At 44.0% G+C, this 27,126-nt stretch overlaps 1 protein-coding gene and 1 pseudogene across 10 annotated transcripts in view; one reads left to right on the top strand and one right to left on the bottom strand.

The window, feature by feature from the left end:
• Positions 1-26,603, top strand: part of LOC144121766 (uncharacterized) — a 45,692-nt gene extending 19,089 nt beyond the window's left edge. For 8 of the 10 annotated variants that reach the window (XM_077655147.1, XM_077655144.1, XM_077655148.1 and 5 more), the window contains 3 exons: positions 8,266-8,493; positions 14,129-14,278; positions 22,089-23,234. In XM_077655147.1, coding sequence (XP_077511273.1) covers positions 8,266-8,493; positions 14,129-14,233 — 333 coding nt within the window. In that variant the 3' untranslated portion in view covers positions 14,234-14,278; positions 22,089-23,234. Of the gene's footprint in view, positions 1-8,265; positions 8,781-14,128; positions 14,279-22,088; positions 23,235-25,745 lie in introns of those variants that run through there. The other 2 variants (XM_077655139.1, XM_077655141.1) reach the window with 2 other exon arrangements.
• Positions 193-4,310, bottom strand: LOC144118662 (uncharacterized; annotated as a pseudogene).
• Positions 26,604-27,126: the final 523 nt, after the last annotated feature.

Here is a 27,126-nt window from a genome sequence, read left to right as displayed (position 1 = left end):
TTGGTTAACCCTTTTAAAGGTCAATCTTGGCTCCTTTGAAGGGAATTAATTAATCTGAGCTAGTATTGTGCTTCCCCCACCTAAGATCTCATTTTGCTCTTCATGTTTGGCTGTCTTGTTTACATTTCATTTGTTGCTGGTAGTACATTTGTCTTTTGAATGGTGCCTGTGGATGCATTAGGGCTTAGTAGCAGGAAGACTGCACTCTGCATCAGCATATTTGCACTGTCTAGTGATCGGTTTTCATAGTTGGGTTTACGTACTGTAGCTTGGCTCCGCCTTCACCTGGCTCAGAGTGAAATGACCTCTCCTCGCCTTTGACGTCTTCCCTTTCCAGTGTTTCTTGCCAGACTGGGTGAAAACTTGCTCTCTTGAAGCATTTTCATTTAAGTGTAGCACTGCAAGGGATGTCCTGAAGAATGAAAGAGGCAGTGTGACATTTGTTACTGGCTGCTCTTTGTTGCCTATGTGCCTTTCTTGCATCCCCTCTCCTCAGAAATGCACTTAAAAGCAAATCGGTTCAGCACACTGTGGAATGACTCCAAAAAGAATGTTTGCACGTCTGGAGAGATTTGACGCATGTCACGCAGCAGCAGTGGGTTGTCCACGATTTTTTCGAGCTCCAGGAATGCTGGTGATGCTAGAATCAGATTGTTGATAATTGGTTATTAGCCATCTTAATTTAATATCATATATTATCACTATTAAAAATGGTCTATGAGCATTGTATACACCGTTTTAACTGCCACATGCTTGGTTTCAGTCATTGTCTGTCCCCAAGTGGCTCATGCAGACACTCCTTGTGAGGGCTGTCGTGACTCTTATGCTTGATGCATATGTGATTAAGCAAGCTCCTCCACATTCTGATCACAAGGTCTTTGTGACCATTGGCCACCCCCGCTACCCAGTAGAGATAGTTGGGTGATGCATTGGATCCATATTCCTAGAAGCCGCCGCGGTGGCTCAGTGGTTACGGCACTCGGCTGCTGACCCGAAAGACGCGGGTTCAATCCCAGCCGCGACGGTCGAATTTCGATGGAGGGGAAATTCTGGAGGCCTGTGTGCGGTGCGATGTCAGTGCACGTTAAAGAACCCCAGGTGGTCGAAATTTCCAGAGCCCTTCACTACGGCGTCTCTCATAGCCTGAGTTGCTTTTGGATGTTAAACCCCTATAAACCAAACCATATTCCTAGAGCCGGATGCTTGCAGCCAGCAGCAATTAGTTTCTTCTTGAGACCTACATTGCATGAGGAAAGAGATACCTGTAAGCCAGTCAAGGAGAGGAGACAATATGGTTGATTACCTTTAGCAATATGCCAGACATCGAACAAGTGCTTGATATCTGGCTTGCTTGTCCTGCAGTACCGCCTTATAGCAGAGTGCCAGTCTAAGAAAGAAAATGTATTCCTGTGATTTGGTTCTTTGAAAGGGTTAGAAGAGCAGAGTTGAGTGGCTCAGAAGTTTGTAATGATGATATTGCAACCTCAGTGCTAACATTCATTTCATTAGAGTGGAAAGTTGCACCATTTGAATAAACCAGTAGAAAAAAAGTAGACACGGTAAGGAGCAGTCAAAAAATATGTTCCTTGCTGGGTCTGTGTTTCTTGCTGTGTCTGTGTTTTTTCCGCTATCTTTATTTTAGCCAACATGTACCAACTGGCCTAATCCTCCACTCTACTGAATCATGTTTCTTGTTTTTCAGGCAACTTTCTTCATATGCAACCCTCCAGTGATGAAGCTGCCACTCGTGTTAGTGCTAATAACTTCACAGTGTGCAAAGCAAACGAGCATCATCCTGTGCTTCTCACAGTGTTTGCATCCTTTCCACTGCTTTTATTCATGTCATCACTATGGCCAGTAATCTGGATGTGGTATTTTAGTGCTTTGTGATTAACACTTTATGAAAAATGCAATCAGCAAGCTGATAGTAATAGTAAAACATCGTTAAATCGAACTCGAGGGGGACCGGAAAATTGTTCGAATTAAGCGGAGTTTGAATTAACGAGCGGGCGCTAAAAAAAGCGGCCATCACGCCCGGCAGCACGGGCCGAAGCTAAAACAGGCATATCTGAGATCGTTATCTCTTACTACTGCACATTTGCGGCGGGCGATTGCGCGAATTAAAATCATAGAGCCCGAATGTCGAAGGAAGTAAAGTTAATTTGTTTATGCGGTTGGAGCTAACATCAAAATGCATTCGCGTAAGCAGCAAGCTTAATGATTAAATATGACACTATGGTTCAAAAACATGTTTATTAACAGCAGATTGGCAAAGCATATCAAAGAGAAAAATAATCGGTGATGTGCATTTGTTTTCGTTTCCTTTGCCGTGACTCGACAAGCATCGTCTGCAACTTGCCCAACAGCTCCAACACAGCGTCCGAATTATCATCGGCGGAGAAGTAGCGCGCAGCCAGATCGAGTGCTGACGCTGTTTCACATGCACTCGGGGGTGGCAATGGATCGTCGCCTCCGTCGGACTCGTCGTCGCTGTCAGCTGTGCTCGCCGCGCCCGAGTTGTGCGGCATCTGGTCACCGCAGGCCGCTTCAATAATCTCGGCATCGCTTAACGGCCCCGATGTCTCCACGCCGCTGTCAACGTCTACGAAGCTCTGGAAGTCAACACCCTCCGATAAAGCAGCGTAGGCAGGGTGCAGCGCGACGGAGTCATCACACTGAGCATATAGCTCTGCCGTGCTGCAGGCTTCTGGGCCTTCAATGAAGCCGCACTTTCGACAACACTTCGCGACTGTGTCCGCCTTGACAGCATTCCACGATGTTGCCAGCATGTGGCAGGCTCCGAGGAGATTGACGTCGTACGATTTGCCGCTGTCCATACACACAAGAATCCGCTCTAGGAGGTGGCGCCTGTACAGTGTTTTGAGGTTTTTAATAACCCCAAGGTCCATAGGCTGCAGCACAGCCGTAGTGTTTTTCGGCAGAAATGCCAGACGGATCGCCTTCAGTCCGCTGATGTCGCAATGGGCTGAACAGTTGTCGACGAACAACAGAACATTCCTGTTCTGTGCCGCGAACTTCCTGTCGAGTGTGCGCAGCCAATCTGTGAAAATTGCTCGCGTCATCCACGACTTTCGGTTGAAAGTATAATCAACAGGGAGAGTTTTTAGCCCTTTAAAGCAGCGAGGCTTCGCTGCTTTGCCTATAACTAGCAAGCGGCACCGTTCCGTGCCAGTCGCGTTTGCGCACACCAACACCGTCACTCTTTCCTTGCTTCTCTTCCCGCCTGAACACGTGTCGCCTTTGTAACTGACCGTCTTGTTCGGCAGCAACTTAAAATAAAGCGCGGTTTCATCTGCACTGAACACATCGCTGAGCGAGTAATCGGCAAGGTAGTCCTTTAGTTGACCTGCTGCAGTAACCTGCTGCAGTTGACCTGCTGCAGTTGACCTGCTGCAGTGGCCGGAGCATAGGCGGTGCCCGCGGTAGGGTGGCTACCCGCGTGACCGCGCGTCAGCCAAAAATAGACAAGCCAACGCTTCGACGCTCCGGCAGCGAAAACCTGCTACGGCATGCACCGGAGGGTTGGTTCGGGCAACGAAATTCACGTCTCACCTCGTGCGTGCTGACATGCGTGCTGGCTTATTTTTTTTCTCATCATTCTGCATTTTTTAAAATTTTAAGCGCATTGTATTTGCTACGAGGTGACTTCTATATGCGAGGAGCAATCCCAGCCGTCGGCGCCTAGTTCGAATTAACCGACGTGGATTCCGGCATATTCGAATTATCGGGAGTTTTGACCCATTGAAATACACAGGTCTTTGCCGGGACCCGGCCGTCAGTTCGAATTAACCGGAAGTTCGAATTAAGCGATTTCGAATTAACGAGGTTTTACTGTATATAGTTTCTAGAATAAAGACAGACAGCGCTCGGTGTGCTTATTATAAGTGTTGGCAACAGTGTGGGAAAGCACATTTGTCTTAGTTGCATTGTCTTGTGTGCTGTGTAACATGCTTCCAACCGAGTGCAAGAACTTTGAATGCTGGATGTAGTCAGCCAAAAAATGCCGAGTCCCATCTCTTCCACTGCAGCCAAGCACTTGATAAGACCTTGATTTTTCATCGATGCGCCATTCGGTACTTCTGGAGACTGCGCAAGTAAACAGTAGTTCAAATGTTATAAAAATGATAACAGAATAATTATGCCACACACTCCATGCTTACCTCACCAACTTGAACTTGTGCAGTGTGCAGGATTGCTCCTTTCTGTACAGCCAGCACACTGTAGGTCATATACTTGGCGCTGAAACCTGGAGAGTTGCAGCGCCCATCTCCTACGAGGTCTGTTTCCATGCCGCCAAGGCTACTGGCCAGTTCTGCCTGCTTTTGCTGAAAAGCTGAAAAGAAGATTATGTACACTTTATATACTACACACTTCACAGTACTGTATTTGCCTTAAAGCATACTAGCATGAGCTATAGTTTCAGCTCTCAGTGTTTCTTCATGTACTTCATACTTTGAATTTTCTCTCGGTACACTTTCTTAACAATGATTACAGTACGAAAATGCCGATTTCTGCAATACTACAAGATGCGATTGATGTCTGAAGGCAAAGCCCATGGCAACATACGGTATGTGCCGCACCAGTGACACTGCTCTGCATTTTTGACGTCCTCATTATGAAAGGATACATCAAAGTGTAGACTTTAATGACACGTAATTTCACTTATTGTATGTGAGACACCACTATTGCCAAACATGATTTATAGCAGGGAGCAAGTATGCACGTTGGTAGTTGTAATAGGTCCTCTGCGTGATGCCTTGCACTGTGATGGATAACAGGAACCGAATGTCTGAGGCAACCCCGTAGCCAGGAAACAAGTTGCCTGCTGCTTTGTCTGCGGCCAGTGGTTGCCTTTTTTAGATAAAGAAGTGCTGCAGTGAGAATTTTCTCTTTACAGTGAGAAGGCTCCCCACCACGCTGAACTGGACATTTCTTGTTTGGCCGCACACCGTGCAGGCCTCAAGTAGCTGCTGCAGGCAGCCCTCAAACACAAACTTTCGTTCCTTGTGGAGGTTAGCCTCAGTCAGTGACTGACCCACTTCTTGGTGGTCACTGGAAAGGAAGAGCGCTTATATCGGCGATTGATAGCGTGCAATTCTTACTTTTGTGCCAGTAAATGGCAGCAGTAAATGTTTGCAACAGAATGTGGCAATTAAAAGGTGTGCTAAATGAAGCTGCTGTGAAAGTACAGAGTTGACATGCAATTTTATCATTCTTTTAATAACAGGACAGATAAAATACCCTAGCAAAGTAACTGCACACTAGAGGTGTGCAAATATTTTTTTCAAAACCAAGCTGCATATTCTTAAGGGCATTCACAACTTGGTGAAATATTTGTGCAAAACAAAACAGAAAGTGGTAGCTATGGCTGTGCTTTTTTAAAAAAAAATCATTTGTAAATTACAGGTTCATCGCAGAGCTATCAAACTTGCCTGAAACAGTCGCAAACACCAGCTCTACAAATTTTTTTTTGGATTGGAATATGACCATCAAATTCATCTAAGGTTCCCTTTAAACAATGCGGTGCATTCAGAGCAGTGCTATGAACACCTGTAGAAGCTGTCGTCAGATGATAGCATAGCATATAGCTGAGGTCTTTTTCTGCAGTTAGCTGGTCCTGGTCGTCATCTTCAGTGCAGTGGGACTCATCCACTTCCATCGGGTGGGTGTTGAGCCACGGGGAGGTTTGAAACTTGCTGGCAGAGGTGGTAGCAGATCAGATATCGCAGCAGCTGGGTGTGCGCTTTCTGCTTCATACACCTTAGCCTCTTGGTTGGCCTGTATTCCGGCTTTTTTCATGGTAGCCTTCTCTGTTTGCACCTTTGCAGAAACCAGAGATTTCACCACAAGGCTCACCTGTGTAGCTGACAAAATTGCTTATAGTTAGCAGGGGACAAATCCACTTATGGTTGTAAGCAGTTTCTAACCTTTCTTTAATTGTAAGTTGTATTTTAAATGCAAAATACATTTTTGCAACACTTTAGCTTTCTCATTAACCACTTACTGGTGTTCCCATGTTGTCTGTATTGCCATACTATGCCTGCCAGCATCTGGGAAGTGTGCTAGTGCTACTTCCTAGATAAGGATGGTCATGAAGATATTGAATGTTACATTTATTTTTCATGCTTTTGGTGTCAGGTACTCTAGAGAGAGAACTGAAAAGTCAGACCATTCTAATCTGGCTAAAATTTTGCACACACAAAACTGTTTTAAATTTCTTTCTTGTGCCCCTAGTATCTTCTAGGGGTTAATGACATTCGCAACAAAACACTCAAGTCAGCATTCAAAGGCATATTAGCAGCACAAACAATCAACATCAACAACGAGGGACAACAGACTGCTCTGTTCCATTTGCCAATCCAGCAACTTACATTAAACCTTATGTCTGTGTGTTAATACAGCTACTGTGGGCATATTTTCTGAGGTTTTCTTCCCTTGATGTGGCAGTGCACACTATATACCTTGCATCATTCGCAGGCCAAAACAAACTACTTTAAAGAACTGTTGTTTTAACTCCGAAAATATACTCGCCTCTATATGAAGAGTTACTGCGTCCAGACCACTTCCAGCACATCCAAGTGAAGGCTCAACATACAGCTGCATGAAAGCACAACATGAAGACAAATGGTTGTTTTACTAAGTCCCATATCTTATGCTCCAGCAATACAGTCATCTTATGCTGCACATAGTGTAGTGCTGTTTAGTACAGCTTGCTCTTGAGGATGTACATAAGCTATGAATGTGTGCAAACTGGTCACAGTGCTAACCTGTCCAGTGAGAACTTGTGTAGTGCTGCTTTCTTTCAGGTTTCCTGGTGAAGATGACTCACCCTGGCAGGAAAGGAAATTTGTGTGCAATTTTCGCGATCTAAAAGTGCACAGTGAACAAGGTAGACTGTACTGAACGCACGCAGTGTAGATTCATAAGCGACCTATTTTTTTCGGAGGTCTGTATTATAAGTGCACTGTGTCGCCAAGCTGCCCAATTACTGTGATACATTGCGATCGCATTATGCATGTCATTGTATGTTCATGCTGCCATGTACAGCTTGCGTCATTCCATTTTTTGCTTTGCACTTTCAGAGCGCTCCAGCAATCTGGTGACTTCGGAGCGAAGCAAAAAATCCGCGCTTTGAGTTCTCTTATGAGACCGTACACAGGGCGTGAGCTAGCTTTATATATTTTCAGCTAATTTGTTGTTGTGCTCGTGTGGTATGAGCCGCGAAACTCATTCTGGCTCAGTCATTAACTGCTGCCAATACATCCTAAAATCAGTTCCACATACAAAATGTGTGCGAGGTATGCAGTCGTAAAACATGGGTACGGCTCATTCACCCTTGACTGCATGCAAAATTCCTAGACTTGAAAAAACTCGCTTGGGTACAGTTCCTGAGCTGTATTTGTGACACATGCGCAAAGTGCTCGCGAGCAAACAATAGCTGCATCTGTGTGCACAACTCGCCATAGCTAAGAAATACCATTAGGGGGAAAAACAGCATCGGCAATGCGTCGGATTTGAGGCGCAGCTGCCTCATGTGGACGCCAGATTGCTGTACAAAGCTGGGATTATAGGCGTACGCATCAGGGGAAAAGTGGCGGCCGCAAACCCTTAGATTGCGGCGATTGTCCGATGTTGACAGCCTGATATGTTGCAGCCAACCTGCTCGGTTGTGTCGTCTTGGTACACGATGCCTAGTTGTGTTACGTCGCGTATCCTTGGCTTTACAGCCAACCGCACAGCAATTATGGCCCATTTCAGATGAGAAACAAAGAAGCGCTAACTGCAGGAAGCATAAGGCGAACGGCAGTATTTGGTGGGACTATGTGCTTTTGCTAACAGGCGGATTTTGCTATCCGCCGGAAGTGTGTTGCATTGTGTTCAAGTGACGTGCTGAACTCTTATCTCCGTATATGTGCCCTTTAGAAAACAGTAATGAGTAACTAAAATAGCATTGCAAGGAGCATTAGTAATCAGTTTTGGATAAACAATTGCAAAAATGGCACGTGACGTCATTGGGGCATGGTCAATGAAAAGGTTCGACCAGAGAGCCCCGCTGTCTTCAATGGTTAGGAGGTGGCTAAAAATGCGCGATGTGGTTTTGCCCTAATCGGCTGCGAGCGGCAATTTTTAAAACTCAATAAATTATGGGCTTCACGCAGAGCTTTATTTATATGACTCTAATACTTGCAAAGACCACCTCTACAGATCTGTTGCATTTTATGTGACCATTAAAAACCTTTTCAGGGGCCCTTCAAGCGCTGCCGCAGTAGCTCCATCGACTGGGCAAGGAACCTGCCAAGGTGTTGGGCCCTGTGGCATCGCTGGGGTCAGCCGCACCCAATGCGGAGGCGCTGCGCGACCCCCCACCCCCATCCCGCCTCGTTTCAAGAAGCAAATCACCACTTCCTCTATTGCCAATGCTTGCTTCGAAGTCGAGTTCATTCTGCACCCAGTGACTTGATGCAAATGAAGGTAATTTTTTTTTATTTTTTTTTTAACATCTAGCCATAGCGAACGTGCCCCACAATTGATAATTCAGCAAAACTTCACATCAAAGGTGCATATTTTCTTAACAGGTAGAAAACCAAGTGCATGCTGCTTTATTATCTTTTTTCGAATAAGCATAACCTGCGATGAAATAAACAGCAAAACTGGCCTATTGTTGATCTCAAATAGTGTTTGATTAGTGATAATAATAATAAAAATAATAATTGGTTTTGGGGAAAGGAAATGGCACAGTATCTGTCTTATATATCGTTGGACACGCCGTAAGGGAAGGGATAAAGGAGGGAGTGAAAGAAGAAAGGAAGAGAGAGGTGCCGTAGTGGAGGGCTCCGGAATAATTTCGACCACCTGGGGATCTTTAACGTGCACTGACATCGCACAGCACACGGGCGCCTTAGCTTTTCACCTCCATAAAAACGCAGCCGCCGCGGTCAGGTTCAATCCTGGGAACTCCGGATCGGTAGTCGAGCGCCCTAACCACTGAGCCACCGCGGCGGGTTTTGATTAGTGTCAGATTGGAAAAACTCCTCTCACACGATGCCTCAGCACACATATCGTGAAAAATAGCTGCAGTGCTAATGAAAGAGTCGGAAGGCAGTCTACAAAATCGCACTCCATAATGAATGTTAGGAAGTCCGATGTGCCCAACTGTTGGCGTCTTCAAGGCCAATGCCGGCTGCTTTGAGATGTCTCCTCATCCTAGCAATCTCGATAAAAAGTGTGCTGTCAGACAGCTCGTTGTAGAATTCTGTCTGTTTTTGAATAAAAGTTTTGAGCTCCTCAGTTGAATAAAGAAGGCTTTTCGATCAAGAGGCTGAAGCAGAGTTGCCAGTTCTAGAATCTCTTTTGATCTCATGCAGAGCTCGGCGTGAAACATATCAATGCTCTCCTTTTCACGCTTGAGTGCCTTCCAAGCTCTCTGAAACTTTCTCCTCTTGCTGAGGAATAAACTTTAATTCTTGTTGGCGTGGTAAAACGAGTTGTACCATTTTGCCACGTTAATATGCCTCCAGCTAAGAAGCAAAATAAAAGTGCTAATATGATGTACACATTTCTCATATCCTGTCTCTTATGTTGCTGTTCTGGACTGTGGTCCCTATCGGCTATCCACACTGGCTGTAATTGTTGTGTAAAATGGATAATGCAAAGTTCAAGTGCAACAGGTGGATTGTTTATTTTTCGACCCGTATGTGACGACAAATCTTTCGAGGAGCTGCATCTTTCTTTCATGTCGGGCAGCCCTCTTAGCATCAAGGTCATCAAGCTTTTCAAGCAGCACAGCTATAGGTGGCTTGTCTGTTTTTTTTTTCCGTCCTGCCTGGCTCACACTTGTCTGGGAGGCAGTGCCTCAGGATCAGCCTCATCATTTTCTTCTTGTGGTTGACTGAAAAAAAAATTTTTGCAATGCTTCAGTTATGATTTTTACTAACATTAGCAACACTATTAATTGGAATTACAGCTTGAAAATGCAACAATCATGCAAAACTCTACGACAGATTTTTTAAAATAGTGCCACACTCAATTTTAATGCCTGTACACGAGGCGCTTACTGGTTGATATGAAATGGTTTCGATTTTTCAGCTGTTGGTATATGGTTGTTACAGATTAGGCCATGGGCATCTGACAAGCCCACATTCACCAGTATTGTGCAGTCACAAAATACAACTCATGGCTCTTTGCATCCTTGTCCAATTCTTTGTACAGGAGTATACAGTATGTTGGGGAGGTATGATGCTCCTTCTTGAGAACTTCTGCAAGCTCCCTAGAAAAAAAGCATATGCCACAGTTTAAAATGGCCAGCACCTAAAGACATGAAGCTGCTAATTTTGCTGGTTTATGCATTACGCACCTTCTGAAGTTCTACACCAAAAGCCTTATAACTTCATGACACATCTATGAAAATATGCTAAATGGAAAGCATGAAATAGCAGTTCCATTAGTGCGAAGCACCTTACTGCGTAAGCAAACACTGCTAGACACAAAATGACTGCACATTTGACTGTGAGGAAGTGGATGAGAAAAGTGATACTAAGGTGACAAAGATAGGGTTTCTGGAAGATCAATAGCAACCAAGAAAAAATAGCATAGGTACTACACATGCTCCATTCATAAGTCCAAATGAACGAGAATGTCTCCTGTTTGAAATTACCATGTGCAATTTCTTCAGAGGCTACAACAATGTCAAAACATGATGCACAGATGCATATAAAAATTTTGATGCTTATTACAGCAGAATGCAGCTTCAAAACCAGTAAAAGAAATAACAGAAAAAAAATGTCCGTGGGAAAAAACAACGGATGCTCTCATTCCGGCTACCGTTTATTTTTAGAAGCACGTGGGAAAGCTGTAAAAAGAAATCTTACTCTTCAAACTCACATATTGCAGCCCCCCGCCCAGACTTCTCGTTGTTAGCTTTTATTCGCTGGTAGCTTCTCTCGAGTGACTTCCATTTATTCTGCACTTGCAGAACTGTCAGCCGGCAGGAAAATTCTTTGTTTACAGCCTCTGCCAGCTTTTCCCACAGCTCTTTTCTGAACCTACAAAAGAAGATACTTTCGAATATATGCACATATAAATCGAGCTCTATTTTACTGTACCGGCACAGGCCTCGCTGATGGAGCTGTTTATAGGTTCTAATAAAAAAAAATTGTTCTCCGGTGGCTCCACAGTGGTTCTTCGCTGCCTTGAGCCGACTCCGTAGTAGGGCTAGACAGGCCAGGCAGTGTTGAACCTGCTGAATTCTGCTGCCTGTTTAGCCCAGTAGGCAGATGCACTTGCACGGGTTGCATGTCACCCTGTTCGCTGTCTGTAAATCTGTAAAATCTGTGTGTCTGTAACACACGATTGTTGCCCCGTCTTGAAAAAGAATAAGTAATTTGTATGAACTCACGCATGCACATGGGCGGCCTGTCACAACGCTTCGCAGCTACAACTCTGAACAGTACCTCGTGTTGAGTAGACGTCTCCGCCATTCTCACGAAGAATGACGCCGGATCCGTCGACGACGGGGAAAACTTCCATAAGTTCTTCACCGATGTTGACGAGCATTGTGATTGTCATCTGCTGAGGCCGCCAACACGTGCACAACTTTCCTGCACCTCCTTCGCGGACGGTGCCAAGGTTCCTTGCACCGCAGCAACACCACGGCTGCACCCAAATCAATCGCGGACAGTGGTGCAGGGTGCGCTGTGAATTGAGGGCTTTGTTGCGGTGCACCATGAACCGGTGTCGGCGGTGCAGAGAACCACGGCTGAATCGAACAAAGCTAGTGACAGAGTGAAACTAAAGCTAAAGCTACTAGGTGTTCTGTTGGTTTGTATTTCTTGTTATGCATCAAGCACAACATTATTTGGGTATGCACCGTAGCATTCCAACATAAAACATAATATGTATACTGACTTCAGTTCATTTTGTTATGCATCAAGCACAACATTATTTGGGTATGCACCATAGCATTTCAACATAAAACATTAATATGTATGCTGACTTCAGTTCATCGCATGTGCTCGGCTTACAAGCTCAAAATTTGAAGCATGTGTTGTGAATATCACCTGGCTGTTGGTTTCAGGCTCAAAATGTGTATGTATAAATGAGCAAAGAATAAGTGGAAAAAGAAGTATATAGGCCTTGTATTGACCAAATTTTAGGGAAGGACTGTAATGTGTCAGATTCTGCAATCTTGTGTGCAAGTGACCAAAGGGAAATAAATCAAAAGATGAGTTACTTGAATATTACATGCATGCAGTGTTTGGTAATATACTCTTAAATGTTATTTTTTATAGGTCAGTTTCATTTGTAATATAGATCCAGGTACAAATTACACATTCAATGAAAGCAAGGCAGTAAACAATATGAACGCTTTTTGTAAGGTAAGCGATAGCCACCTTGGATACATTTATTGACCTCATATATAACATATGCATTGCTCTTTCATTTTGCCGACCACAAGCCCACGGCTTTAGTCATCAACAAATTGGAAATTTGGGCTAGTTGGCAATACTTTTTACAGAGAGACTTGCCGAAGAAACAGGACGGGGAAAGAAGGATGGGAAAAGTGCAAACAGACAAAGAAAGCTTTTATTCCAGACATACTCAAGGAGACCAACACGTCGGTGCTCACCGCTGTTGCAGAAAGCCTGTTTCAGAAATTGTGCAAAAAATATGGATGTCCCGCTGTCTTTAGTGCCACAAAAGAACAGCAGAAAAAGAAATTTCAGATTTTGCTCTGCTTCCACTGTATCTCTCTGTTCCGAAATGATAGCAGAAAAGTTCAACACAGACGTAGCCTTCACGAGGTCCCACTCCCTTCACAAGTCAAGCCTTTACACACTTTTCAGCTGAAGCATGGTGAAGAAAGTCGTTTCAAATAGGAAGCATGTCACCAAGCTCGTTGAATGTGCAGCAGGCATGGCTTTCAAGATCTCTCTGAGCTATAGGTCTGTTTATATAGGGCAGACTGGTCATTTCCTAAACAACTGACCAAGAGAACATGGTGCTTCACTTAATAAAAATAATGCTCAGTATCTGCATATACACTGTAAAGCCTGCAGTTTTTATCTGCTGTACAGAAACACAGAAGTCTTAGGACGATTAAAAGACAAGTTAGATAGGGAGATTCTTGAGGCACCCCTCATTCACAGGTTGGGAAAGGACGCATGTTAGTTATAGATCTGGTGATGATTTTCTTCAAAGAGCACTTAGGTTGCCTAATTCTAGATAATATAGGTTTTCTTTGACGTTTTAAGGTGAGGCTTTATTGTTTTTGATTTCGCTACAGATATGAAGCTTTCACCTTCTTTGCTTTTAACGATTTTTGCTGTGATACAAATTTTTTCATGTAATCACAAAACTTTCACCATTCCTGTTTAAGTGTTGTGGCTGGGCGCATACATTGCTTTCCTTGATGCTGTTGTCAATTAGAGCTCATCCCGTCCTTCATTCATCATCCTGTGTTTCTGAGTAAAGCCTCTCTGTCAAATGTGATCATGAAATAGGCACCCCATGCAAACTTCAAAAATGGGCCGACTAAGACACTGTCACCTAAAAACAAAGTGCACGTAAATGAGTGATAGTGCTTTTTTTCTCCTTATGGCATATAAGCCAAACGTGCTTATGCTGAAGAAACTTGGAAGTGGAGGTACACCTGAAGTAGAAATTAAGAATGGCTTAGTTTTGCTCCTTCCAATGAACAAACTGCCTCCAACATCCATCATGTATTGTATCCATCATTTCTTGGATTTATAAAGATAGCTTTAACTAAGCTTCAATGCGTGTGTTGCTAGGAACGTATCACGATCTGTAATTACTGTGCTAGAAAACTAGTTTCAGTTTCAGCGCCAATCATCACAATGGCAGTGAGGTGAAGCTAATTCCCCTGCTGTAGCGCCCTCGGGCTAAGTGGGGTAATCATTGACTAAAGAATAAAGTGTAGTAATGGTGGCAGCAACTGCATTTCTTTCATACATTAAATTTCGATGGCACTGCAGAGGATGTTTTGCTATCTGTGAAAAGCTTTCAAAAAGCTCATGGGATCAGCAGATACAGTTTGAGCTATGAAATCATGTACCTTGTCATAAATCAACTACTCTGCGTTACTCTGCAGCTGAATGGCACAGGAGGTCCTCATCTGGCACCACTGGGAAGGCACAGCATTACACAAAAAAAGGAACCCTCTTCTCTTACAACTCACAAGAGCGGGCGCTGGTGACTTTTGCCAGGACCTTCCCCACAAGCATTGTTTCCTAGCAAATAGGCAAGTGAGCCAGTTCCTCCTCATCCGCATGTTCCAAGCAAACACAACACTCATTCAAAAAGTACACATCACTGACCTCACTTCCAGAAGCAAACACGTTTCACCTACGGAACACACTGGAGTCTGACTCCACCAAGTGTAAATAAACAAAGTAGAAGCACTGCAAACAGCATATGCAAGACTAGAAGCACCTATCACCCCTGCAGTCATCTTGAACAGCAAGTGGAGTTTGCTGTACAACATAAAGATAACAGCTACCTAGTACTGAAAACACCATATAAAAGTACCAATCCTCAAACAGCAACACCCTTGGCACATACGAACAAAAACAAAATGAATTTTATACATATGACAATGAAACTGGAAGAGCGTGAACACCGATTGCACAGTATCTTCTCAAAACCACAGCAAAGTCTGATTTCATCCTTCTCCAGAATACAGAAAATAGCTTTCGAAGCTACAAAGCCATACATACAAGCCATAATAAGCAGAGTGAGCCAGTACTCTCGTCCTAAGCACGGACCAGAACAGCTGCTTAAATACACTCGACATTTTGCCAAGATGGCCTTATATGCAGCATCAACTACCACACAAATATGAATGTGTACTTACAATCCACCTAAACAATGCAATTTAAGAACATTTCAAACGCATCAAACTGCTTGAATAAGTTTTAAAAATTGTGTACTATGCATACAGCTTTTATAAAAAAAATAACAGCAACAATGAACAGCACAAACTGGGTTAAGGCATTTTTTCCCACATAGTGCAGCAACAGAGACTAGACAAAGAGCCACAGGCATTCGATATCTGTGCCATCCGACTCCCCTCATAAAGACTTGGTCAGGTTTTAAAAAAAAAAGCAGAACCAGCTTGCAGTTTTGAGCCAGGAGTCGAAAATAAATAATCCAGAACTAAATAACTAAATATTGCAAACTGGAATAATTTCTTTTTTGCCTGACTGAAGGCTGAACTCAGCATGGAACATCATATGTGACCAAATTCATAACACATTTCACACCAAACACACATGGCCGTTGTTGTTAGAGGACTATAAACATTTAATTTTATATGTGTTTTGTCAAACGATGCATTAGACATTAGAATACATGGGTTAGCGGGTGGTATTTGCCTACAACCGATAAATAATTTATAATTGAATTTCTTCTCTCATGCTGTTTCGGTTTCATTGACCGAACAACGACTGTGATGTCAAGTTAATGTTTTGGCCACGTGATCCACTAAAAATTATTACAATCGCTGATGTGTAGTTTTAATTCACTACGATATTTAATCCAGCCTCTTCCAAGACCTAGAATGACAAAAAATGACCTGTCAGCGATTATATTAGTTTTTCTAGTGGATCACGTGACCAAAATATCAACGACGTCACAGTCGTCATTTGGTGAAACCGGAACAGCGTCAAGAAATTCAATTATAAATTATTTAGTGGTTGTACACAAATACCACAGGCTACTCCATGTATACGAATGTCTAACGCACCGTTTGAAACAAGAAAACATGGAAGCAAAAATGTGGTGTCTATAGTCCTTTAACGGTACTAAAGACAGTGTACCAAGCCCATATTAAAAAAACACGTCAGCCTTTTCAGCCTGAGACATGCAAAACGTGGAATAATGGTACCTCACTATCAATTCTTATTACAGTGCAACAACATACTGATACGGACATAGAATTTATGCTTGAAGAGCTAGACCATTTTCAAAGTTACAGCTCACTTCACAGTTGAAACATCCCCGCAGGGGGCCGTCTGCGGCTTGCAGGCGTTGGTGAGTGGCGACACCACAGGTTCTCGAGCATCCGCAGGGACATCCCCGCAAGGGGATGATGGTGAACAGTGCATCACCGCGGACCCGAGCACCCGCGCCTAGCCGTGCGTGGCATTGCCGTGTCCGGGGAAAGGGGATCCTGGTGTTTGAGCTGATGCCGAGCGTTTCGACCTTTAAGGCCCCTCGGCGGAGGCAACACACCACTTTGGCCCCAGCTTCCTGTAGACGGCACCTCCGGCCTTAGACGACCGGTTGAAATCGGCAGTCGCCTTTTCCTGTCCTCCCCTCCGTCTTTCACTTTCCTATCTCTTTCTCACAATTCTCCTATCTCCTACTCACTTCTTGGTTTTTCCTTTTTTCCTGGTGGCGAGGGTTAACCTTGTGTGACCAACTACCCTGAGTTGCATCATATTTGGTTATAGTCGAGGTGTGCAGCTGGCGTGGGCAGGACTTGCTTTCAAGTTCCTGTCCCGTCCCCTTGTTGGACTCCGTGGTGGGTGGCTGGGACCATGACCGAATACTACATTTTTTTATGGCTCCCCCCTTTTCGAAACCAGATCGCTCTCTCAAGAGAGGGCGGAACGAAGCAGAAGATTTTTTCTCTAAAAAGGAACAAGCATTTTCAAAGTTTCATGTTATTCACAGTGAATGCGAACAAAAGCAAGCCCAAATAATATCATCATTTCTTGTGTCCAAATGCTTAATACATGCCTTGGGCCCTGGTTGCAAGGTATCAAAAATTGCCAGCGGCGACCTACTCCTTGAATTGCGCGAGAGCATCCAGTGCTTGAAACTCTCAAGCATTGCTTCCATAGGGGACATCCCTGTCTCCGTGACTCCCCACCGATCCCTTAACACAGTCCGAGGCGTTATCTCAGAAAGTGACTTCATCCATTTAACAGAAGCCGAAATGCTTCAAGGGCTCACCGACCAGAATGTGATTGACGTTCACCGAATCAAAATCCGCAAGTATAATAAAGAAATAGACACCAAACACATGGTCCTCACATTTAACGCCAGCACTTTGCCCGAAACGATCGAAGTTGGATGTTTGAAAGTCAATGTCAGACATTATATACCCAATCCCCGCCGATGTTTCAACTGTCAAAAGTTTGGCCATGGCTCACAGGCCTGCCGCGGCTGCAAAACCTGCACGAAATGGGCCTCGAAGGACCGTCATTGTGAGGAACGTGACGCAGCACTGCGCTGCGCAAACTGCGGAGACCACGCTGCGTACTCCAGGGCTTGTCCGTCCTGGAAAAAGGAAAAAGAAATCATCACCATAAAGACCAAAGAAAACATTTCATTTAAAGAGGCAAGAAGGCATTTTGCGCTTATCAACACATTCTCTTTCACAGCAAAACCAAACCTCGCTGATGTGGTGCGCAGGGGCGTAGCACCACAAAGCGCTCCGGCACCTGCCGAGGCCACTTCCACCGAGCCGATGGCAGGGCCCTCCACGCCCCAGGCGGCGACAGTGAAGGCTGCTCTGCCACCATCAAACCAGGGAGCGCCGGTCCATGGGTCGGCATCCCGCAGGAGTTCCCCCCATTGGGGGAGGCTTGAAACTAACACAACCGCGGCCCTCCAGCACCTCTGTTGATGTGATGGATACAACTCCCACTCCGCCTCTTTTACAGAGGCGGAACAGCTCTCTCGAGCGAAAAAAAGACAGGCCTCTCATAACGGGCCCAGAACATAAGTAAGCCTCATATCTTTCCACCCCAAAAGATAAACATGGCTTTTTTAGTTCAGTGGAACTGTAGAGGCCTGTTGAGGAATTACAGTGACATAACAGATATTTTAGGGTCAATGTTGCCTGTAGCCTTATATCTTCAGGAAACCAATCTAGGTCCACAACATATGAAAATCCTGAAACATTACAAAACATTTAGACGCGATCGCGAGCAGGCTAATAGACTCTCGGGATGCGTCGCAATTGTCGTTCGAAGCAGCGTCCCTGCTCGAGAAATCAAAACAAAACTTGAATCCGTTGTGGTCAGCATCATCAGCTATAAAACAATTACTATCTGTTCTGTATATATTCCTCCACATTTTACATTAACGGTTCATGATCTACAAGAACTCATTCATGAGCTTCCACAACCATATTTAGTAGTTGGGGATTTTAACGCTCACTCCCCTTTTTGGGTAAGCGAGCGCTGTGACTCTAGGGGACAAATAATCGAAGATTTTATCCTTACAAGTAATGTATGTCTTTTAAATGCTAAAAAGGCCACATACTGCTCCTTTACGTCGGAAAAAATGACCTGTTTAGATTTGTCATTTACTTCGCCTTCTGTTTTTAACGACTTTAAATGGGATGTCATTGACAACCCATACGGTTGCGATCACCTCCCTATGCTAGTAAGTTTAATGTCTCCACCGGAAATAATCCTCACAAAACCGCAGTGCTGGAAGCTGCATCTAGCAGACTGGGAACATTTTAGAGAAAAATCCACTTTACAAAATATAGATTTAGAAAACCTGACCATCGATCAGCTAAACGAAACGTTCACCAATTGTATCATAGCGGCTGCAGAATTAGCTATTCCGCAGTCTTCTGGAGTAGTGCGACAAAACCACAAAGTGTGGTGGACAAAAGACTGCAAGGACTTGGGGTAAACTTCACAGGTATCCGACACATGAAAATCTCGTATATTTTAAAAAGCTCGGTACATCCGTCGCATTGCCAAAAAAGCTTCATGGCAGAGTTATGTTTTATCTATAAACAGTCAAATCACATCTAAAAAAATGTGGGAGCAGGTTCGAAAAATAAACAACTTCTCACCGTTCACAATTCCTCTTCTGACAACACCTGGCACAGAAACAAGCATAAGGGAACAGGCAGACATTTTGGGTGAACACTTTGCTGCAGTTTCCAGTTAATCGCAATATACGCAGTCATTTATAAAACACAAAAATGTAACCGAAAAACAAAGACTTTCAATAAATGGAGGTGAAAAAGAAGAATACAATTTAATTACTCTCCAAGAAATAAACAGAGTACTGTCTGCCGGAAAAAAAACTGCTCCAGGAGCCAACCAAATACACTATGAAATGCTTGCCCATCTTTCTGAGCCTGCCATAGAAACACTTTTAAGATTCTTTAACACAGTTTGGATATCAGGGAAAATACCTGATGCCTGGAAAAAAGCTATTATTGTACCGTTTCTTAAACCTAATAAACCTCCAACATCTCCTATCAACAGATCACCTAGTCTGTCTAGAAAATACTGTCAGAGAAGCTTTTATCCACAAACAATGCTGTTTGGCAGCCTTTTTCGATTTAGAAAAAGCTTATGATACAACATGGAGGTTCGGGATTCTCCAAGACAGCTGAGCTCAGCATCCGTGGCAGAATGCTGAACTCCCTTAAAGACTTTTTTTCTAACCGTTCATTTAATGTCCAACTGGTCTCAATGCTTTCGAGAAATTTTTTTCAGGAAAATTGAGTACCACAAGGCTGTATATTAAAGGGACACTGAGGAGAACTCTATCATTTTTTTTTTGTTAGCAAAATCTGATAGTTTGGCATTTCATGGCTTTGTTGCCGCTTGTCCAGGCGCGAAAGATGCATTTATTTTGAAGAAATTTGGATTCGAAGTTGAGAAAGTTTTTCCCGCCGCTCTGATTCAAACTCGAGAACTCTTATGATGACATGGAGAACTCTTATGACGTCACAGAACGGAGTGACGTGACACGTGACGTAAACGCAGACTCCGTGATTTCTGACGGCTAGCGGTGCGGTGCGCAACCTTTCTTTGCCAGCCTCAGAGATTCGTGGCTTCCATGAAGTAAGGAAAATTCCTCCAAGGTGGCGCCTCTTGTCCTAGGAAGTCATCACGCTTGTACTTGCGAGATTGGCCTGTGGCGGCGACACCTGTATTTTGGTTCTTGCTATTTTCTACGTTACAAGAGCTTTGTTTTCAGTAAGAGTGGCGTTTTTGTGATCAGGAGCTGCTATTCTATCGATACAAGCCAACTTCAATTTCTCCTCAGTGTCCCTTTAAGCACTACCCTCTGTTGTAAAATTGAACTCGCTTAGAAAAATAATCCCGAGGTCCATCAGGTACTCAGTCTATGTAGACGACCTTCATATAGCTTGTACATCCTTCCCGATCACTGAATATACTCGAAGTGCTTTCACATAAACACTGGGGTTCTGACAGGGCAAGCCTTCTAAAAATCTACTGCTCTGTGGTACGATCCTGCTTAGACTATGGCTGGCAGCATAGTATATGGTTCAGCAAGGCCATCGTATTTGAAACGACTCGACCCAGTGCATAATTTAGGTTTACACCTTTCAACTGGCGCTTATAGGTCGTCACCTATAAACAGTCTTTATGTTGAAACCGAGCCGTCACTTACAGACAGAAGAGCCATGCTCACATGCTCGTACATTCTAAAAATTCGTTCACTGCACAAACATATTTGTTACCCCATCGCTACAGAGTGCCCATCTAGAGTACTCTTTAACAATAAACCGCAAGCTACCCATCCACTGCTCTTACAATTCCAAGACATATGCCAGAAATTTGGCGTACTAGACATATTGCCAAGCATTTTTCGAAGACGAGGTCCACTTCTGCCATGGTACATCTTTCCGGAAATCTGTGATCTTACTCTGACAGACTTCCGTAAAAAACAAATTCCGCAAGAACATATCATACAACAATTCCTCACGTTTGAACAAAAATGCAGTAATTACGCAGCTTTTTATGCAGACGGTTCAAAAACAAAAGCTTGCGTTGGAAGTGCAGCGGTACACACGAATTGGAATAAAATAGTAAGCCTTCCACAGTGTGCTTCAATCTTTACTGCGGAATGTTACGCTATCTATGTAACCATAGAAAAAATAGTAAATGAGAACCTCTCCAACAGTATTATTTACACAGACTCGCTAAGTGTGCTCTCAGCCGTTCGTTCTAGAAATGCAATAACCCCGCTGCTTGGCGACCTCATACACAACATTACTACAGCCCTAGCTCAAGGACAAAACATAAGACTCTGCTGGGCACCAAGTCATGTCGGCATAAAGGGCAATGAAAGAGCAATTTGTGGGCTGCTCAAGCGTGTGGCAAGCAAATAAAGAATGTAAATGTACCCTATAAAGATTGCATGAAATTACTACAATGTAAGGCAAGGAAAATTTTGCAGTCCATTTGGGACAGCGAAGTAAATAACAAGCTACACTTAATAAAACCAGTGCTCGGTGAATGGAAGTCATGTGTGCATCAGAAACGTTTCAACGAAGTCATTATCTGTCGCCTCCGTATAGGCCACACACACATTACTCACAACTTCCTGGTAACAAAAGAAGACAAACCAGTTTGTGCATGTGGAGATGAACTTACAGTCAGTCACATTTCAATTTCATGTTCAAAACTGGAAAAGCTATGGAAAAAGTGCTTCTCTCCATTTTGTAACCAACGCATCCCTTTTCATCCATCACTGCTTTTAGGTGAAAGTGCAAGTGTGGACGTGTCCTGCATTTTTAGATTTTTAACAGAAGCTGGTGTTCTTAAAAATATGTAAAACATGACCCAGTACTTTGCCTGATGCACCTCAGCCACTTTCGCATTCCAGAGAAAAGGGCTGAGGTTTTTATTTTGATTGGTTGGGGGCCTCCAGTCCTTGCCCAGCCAAGGACGGCTGATGAGGGTACCCAGCCTCCTTTGAAACCTTTAATATCTTGTTTTGCTCTCATTACTGGGCAGAAGGGTATAACCTTTTAGGCATTCTACACCGCTGTATTTTTTATACCTTTGTAAAAATCCACTGAAAACAATTTACTATACCTTGATCTTTGGGCATGATAGCCTTAGTCGCTTATGTGCCATTAAGCTCAACTCAACTCACAGTAAAAACAGCTGCACGCATGCCAACACTTTTTGATCCGCACTTAAAGTTCTGTGCTGCTTTCTTTTGCAGCATTTCATTTTTTGCATGCAGTGCAAGGCGCAGCCTACACAACAAAAATTCACACACAACTTTGTCTGCTACATTGTGACATGCAGGAAAAACAGTGAACGTGGGCTCCACAGCTGCAATGAGGGTTCTGACTTGATCAACGTTGGCTTTATCCATGGCAAGAAACTCTTCATTCTCCCTGATGTATGTCTGTGCACACTCTATGAGGTGCATAACATTTTCGGAGGGTGTGCAAAGAGATTGCTTGTCTGGAACGTAGTTCCTGAGCGCCAAAAACCTGTTTTCATTCTTTGCCGGCTAAGCCAATAAAGCTCTGCAGCTCTCACAGAGCTTGTGCTTTTTCATGATGTTGTGTGCCACATAACGAGCGACATACTGTAGAGACTGCTGTTCTTCAGCCTCAAGGTCTCCTACTTCCTCTGGCATATTTATATTATCTAGTTCTTCAGCCAAGTCAGGTCGGAAGGAAAGCAAATCTTAGCTGAACAGTCATTAGTGTCGTAAGAGCCATGCCTGCTTGGCTTGAAGAATTGTGCCAGGACAATGACTCTTAAGGTGTACTTGAATTCTTGTGCTCTGGGCATGGGCGACTTAACTCTTATCATGCTAAATAGGTTCTCAAGTGCGTCTTGGCACAGGCGACTCAACATCAGAAACTTCAGATTCTTGCTTTGCACATACAGTTCGCGTAATTTCAGTGCAGTTGTAGTCGTTATTATTATGCCGGCCTGGACAGGCTTCCATGCTGCATTCGTCTTTCCTTTGGCAATGATGCCGAGGTTCCTGAAGACCTCCATGAAGTTAGTCGGGAAGGTCACAGCTTCCTTTCCCTTTACAGGGCAGGGGTCACACAAAGCCATGGTTGGCGTTCGAGATGTCATGAGGGAAAACCACTTGAACACCTGGTCCACGAACCATTCTGTCGTGAGGGCCTTTTCGTCCATTTTGCCCTGCTCGACCAGAAGCCGTAAGGCAGATGCTACTGCATGGTTAAATTCAGCATATGCTGTGCCTACATTCATTTTTTCATAATGGCTAGGATTTAAATGCTTTAACTTCAGGCATGGAGCAAGCTTCAGGCTATGCTTCTCGTCAATCTCGCATAGCTGCTCTAGGTACTTCATGGAGACCTGCAGTAGAAGCAAATGATCATTTTCATTTTACATGTGTAGGCTAATGTAGCATGTTGTATGTTTGCAGGTGCCTGCCTCTCATGTAATGCCCTCACAAAGGGACTCTTGAGTTATATGAATAAATAAAACTGTAAAACCATATTTGTATTTATTGGAGCTGAATCTTGTACATGCATCACATTGAAGTAAACAATCTTTATTGTAGATGCAAAAGTCACAACATTTTTCAAATAATTAAAATCCATTGTGCACGCTACGTGGTAAACAGCAATATAAGATGGTGCGAGACTGTTATACAACCAACTTACCTCATTGGATGGCAATGTGTTCTTCCGCACTGTGTCGTCGTCTAGAAGGATTCTTTGTTGCCGAATCAGGTGCCCGCGCAAGTTCTTCAGCAGATGGGGTGCGTCTGCAAGGAAATGAAGGCTATGGTCGTTTCCACATGGATGGGGGCACGTGGTCCTTGGACGACCATACTTTGTGGCCATGATTCCACGCAGCCTCCAGATGGCTTGATTTCCTCCACCCATGTCTGATGTAATGCAGTCCACTGATAGACCGATGCTTTCACAACGCCTGATGATTTCAAATAGCAAGCCCATTACCTTGGCTGCATCAAAGGATTCAGCTGAAATGAAAATGAAATGCTGAAGCCGTTCATTTATTTTTTCACATTTCACTCATAGCGATATGCATTCTGATGCTGCAGTTATTGCATTATGCTGCTATTAGTGGTGTCTCTCACCCACTCCACACTTGGCTGGCACACAGGCAACATGGCAGGGCACAAGGCCAAGTCGATAACCACTTTCTTGAAGCCTTGCTTCATTTTTCATGCTACCTTCTTTCACTCATCAGCTGCTTAGGAGGTTTAGCAAGCAAGGAAACTAAATGCCAGCGACGATAGCATGTCATCAGTAGTCATGCCAAGGATGCTGCTTTAGTTGTGCGAGACATCACTTCATATACCTATGTAACAGTCTATACAGTACGGACAACTCATTTTGGCTTTATTCTGTGGGTTGTCATTGCCTGTGACACTAGGTGGTCTTAACCAACACCAACTGCACTTTCGGTAAGCCTCCCCTGTGCATTAGCTCGCTACCATCCAAGAAAAAGTGGGCAGTTCAGTAAAGATTCTGGGAGGAACGTTGCCACTCCATATTACACATCAGCAGCATGCAATTGTTTAGGAATTGGCCAAACAGTCTCTGTAGTTATGCACATACGAAACATGAAAACATTGTGTTGTTGCCAACTTTACATGCAAAAATTCACTAAGCACTTTAACTTCCAACTGCTACTTACCTGTGAAATGATATGCGACAGTCTGCTTCCATCTTGATGCAATTCCACCAAGCATGAAGACCAAAGCATGTGTCACCAGTACAGGCTCTGCACTTGGGTTCGAGGAGGGGAGAGCGGGGTGGCCTGAAGAATATTTCAAGAATGCTTATTTGGGGCATACCAGTGCAGAGCTGTCCAGTATACATTATAAAGTAACCATGCAGTGTGCTTTAGTAGCACAGGAAAGCATCAAAAGTAGAATTGAAAAAAATGTTGCTGTGTTTTGTTTAGTAGCACATACGCATGTAATCCTGTCATGCGCCAAGCTTAAGTGAGTGAAGTTGGACACCACTTTGATAACTTTGTTTATGGGGCATAACAGGTTTTATCTAAAACTACACAAATATAAGGTATCTCAAGGATGCTTGAATGGCTTTCTGTGTGTCCCTATGCACACACATTTAGTCATTAATCCTTAGATATTGAAATTAGTGCAGTTAAAAAATTTGTTGCATTTCATTTTTGTTTCTACACTGCTAAGTTGAAGTATCACATGCCAGTTCTCATTACTGCGCTGGTTTTAGCTCCAAGAGAACTACACTGTCTGATATGTAAACAGCAGACCGCATTTGTTTTTGATGAAGCCTTACCGATGACAGAGCGTGTTGTAATATCATATTCCAAACCAGGTGTCAGTTGGATTTTGTTCAACATTAGCACTGCATAACGCTCTTCAGAGTTGAATGTTGCCACTTTTGATGCCAAAGCTAGAAACACTTCCTCAAGAATACGTAGAATGGCAAGAAAAGAACCTTTTATTATGTTTGATAGCTTTAACATTAACCCAAGGGTATTGTAGAAGCATAGTTACAGTGTATCTTTGCTAGCAAACATGCATGCTGGAATGATCACTGCTACTTTTATTTGAAATTCAAAAGTACAAGCTTCAGCCCAGTTGTTTCAAACAACCTCTCTTGTCACTATCAGAGCCTTTATAAAATCTTTTCTAAAAAGATCAGTGCAAGCCCTCTGCAGCCGCCCAATATTTGTAGCTATGCCTGCTTTGTGATCAGTGAAGTCAATAGCTAGTCCCGAGTCGCACCTGCAATTTGGAAAATGTTATGCAGCTGCAAACATTGCTGCTTACCTGGGGTAAACTGATGCCTTCAATATGTTTCTGAAGCGCGCGTTCAGCAGGGAGCGGCCAGCCATTACCTCTCAGATACTCATATCCTCTTCCCCCACAGATAAGTCTGACCTTAGAGACTCCTGAATTGTCTTCTGAGTCCATGATGAACCTCTCATTGTTCCCTTTTGCAGGACACGGAGCTGATCGTCTGCAAGCAGTCCACTAAATGAACTTCTCAGGGCGTCACACTCCATTTCCGCCCTTGCACGCTTTTTTCTTTCCAAGTTAAGTTGGCGCCTCAGTACGTCAACTTCACTGAACATGTTGGGAGGCGCATCCTCTTGAACACCAGAGGTTTTGGGCACTTTTGTTGCCACATAAGCAGATTAAGCATGATCCTGTGGCTCTTTTGAAGAGTTCAGACTATCTGCTGTGTTGTCAGCAGCTGCAAAACTTTTCATAGCGATTTTTTGGTTTCCAACACTTTTTGTACCCACATATGCAACCACATTACTTGTAAGTGCTACATTTAAAAGGGCAGTGCCAATGAAATAATTGACGTTTCTGTGTTTGGTCACCATCTCAGGCCATGATTCAAATCATAATAAAGTTACAAGATCAATGCCAGTATACATTCAGGTACGAAATTGTCCATTTTGCATTATATATGGCTACATGATAACCGACCGACAAAGCACTGCTGCAGTGTATGTATGAAAAACAAATTTTGATTTGGGGGAAAATTGAGGATTGGCCTCGGACGCCGAGGCGTGCGGACGTGTCTTGCGTGCGCTCCCCGGTTTTTCGATGTTCCTGGCGGATTTATGCTTGTGCTCAAGCCAACTTCGATTGGAATCATCAGCGGAAGTTGCCAGGATCACCTGGATACCGAAATTGCGGCAAGTGGACCCAATTTTCGGCTATTTTTCGACTTTGACGCGTCGTCCCGGCGCCTGTGTTCGACTTAGCGTCGACTCCGACCACTGCCCGCCGGCCAAGCGTCGGTGCGCCTCGCCGCCGACCCCTGGGGCTTCTTAGCACGGCCGGATATTTTCGGCGGAAATGCAGGTTGTTGTTCAAGGGGAGGATATTTCTCCCGAAGAATTTTCCGAAAAGGTCGGTTGGTTAACGATCAACACAAACCAGCAACGCGGCAGCCAAGATGGCGGCCACGAGGGAGAAGACCAAGGTGTCGGCTGGGATCAACGAAGGAGACAAGATGGCGGCCACGTGAGCACCAAAGCAATCAAGATGGCGGGGAGGAAGTTGGCGCTGCGCTCCGTGGCGTCACAGCAACCACGCCTACCTACTGGCCTGCATAAGGTGATAATCCGACCTAGCGGAGGATTGAAAGCTCTATCTTTGGGTGGAGACGTGAAGATATATGAGATTGTGCGAGCCGCTGGGGGCGTGAATTTGAAGGAGGCTAAGAAGACATTATTCAACTTAACACCAAGCAAAACAGCGTTTTGATAGGCACCATGAGTGAAGAAAGAATGCATAGATACATGAAGATAAAAACACTTCAGGTTGATCAGGAAAAGTACGATGTAAACGCCTACCTGTCAGCTC

This window comes from Amblyomma americanum, chromosome 2, assembly GCF_052857255.1.
Source record: "Amblyomma americanum isolate KBUSLIRL-KWMA chromosome 2, ASM5285725v1, whole genome shotgun sequence".
Classification (NCBI taxonomy): Eukaryota; Metazoa; Arthropoda; class Arachnida; order Ixodida; family Ixodidae; genus Amblyomma; species Amblyomma americanum.
The sequence above is the reverse complement of the archived record's forward strand: the minus strand, read 5'-3'. Positions and strand labels throughout refer to the sequence as shown.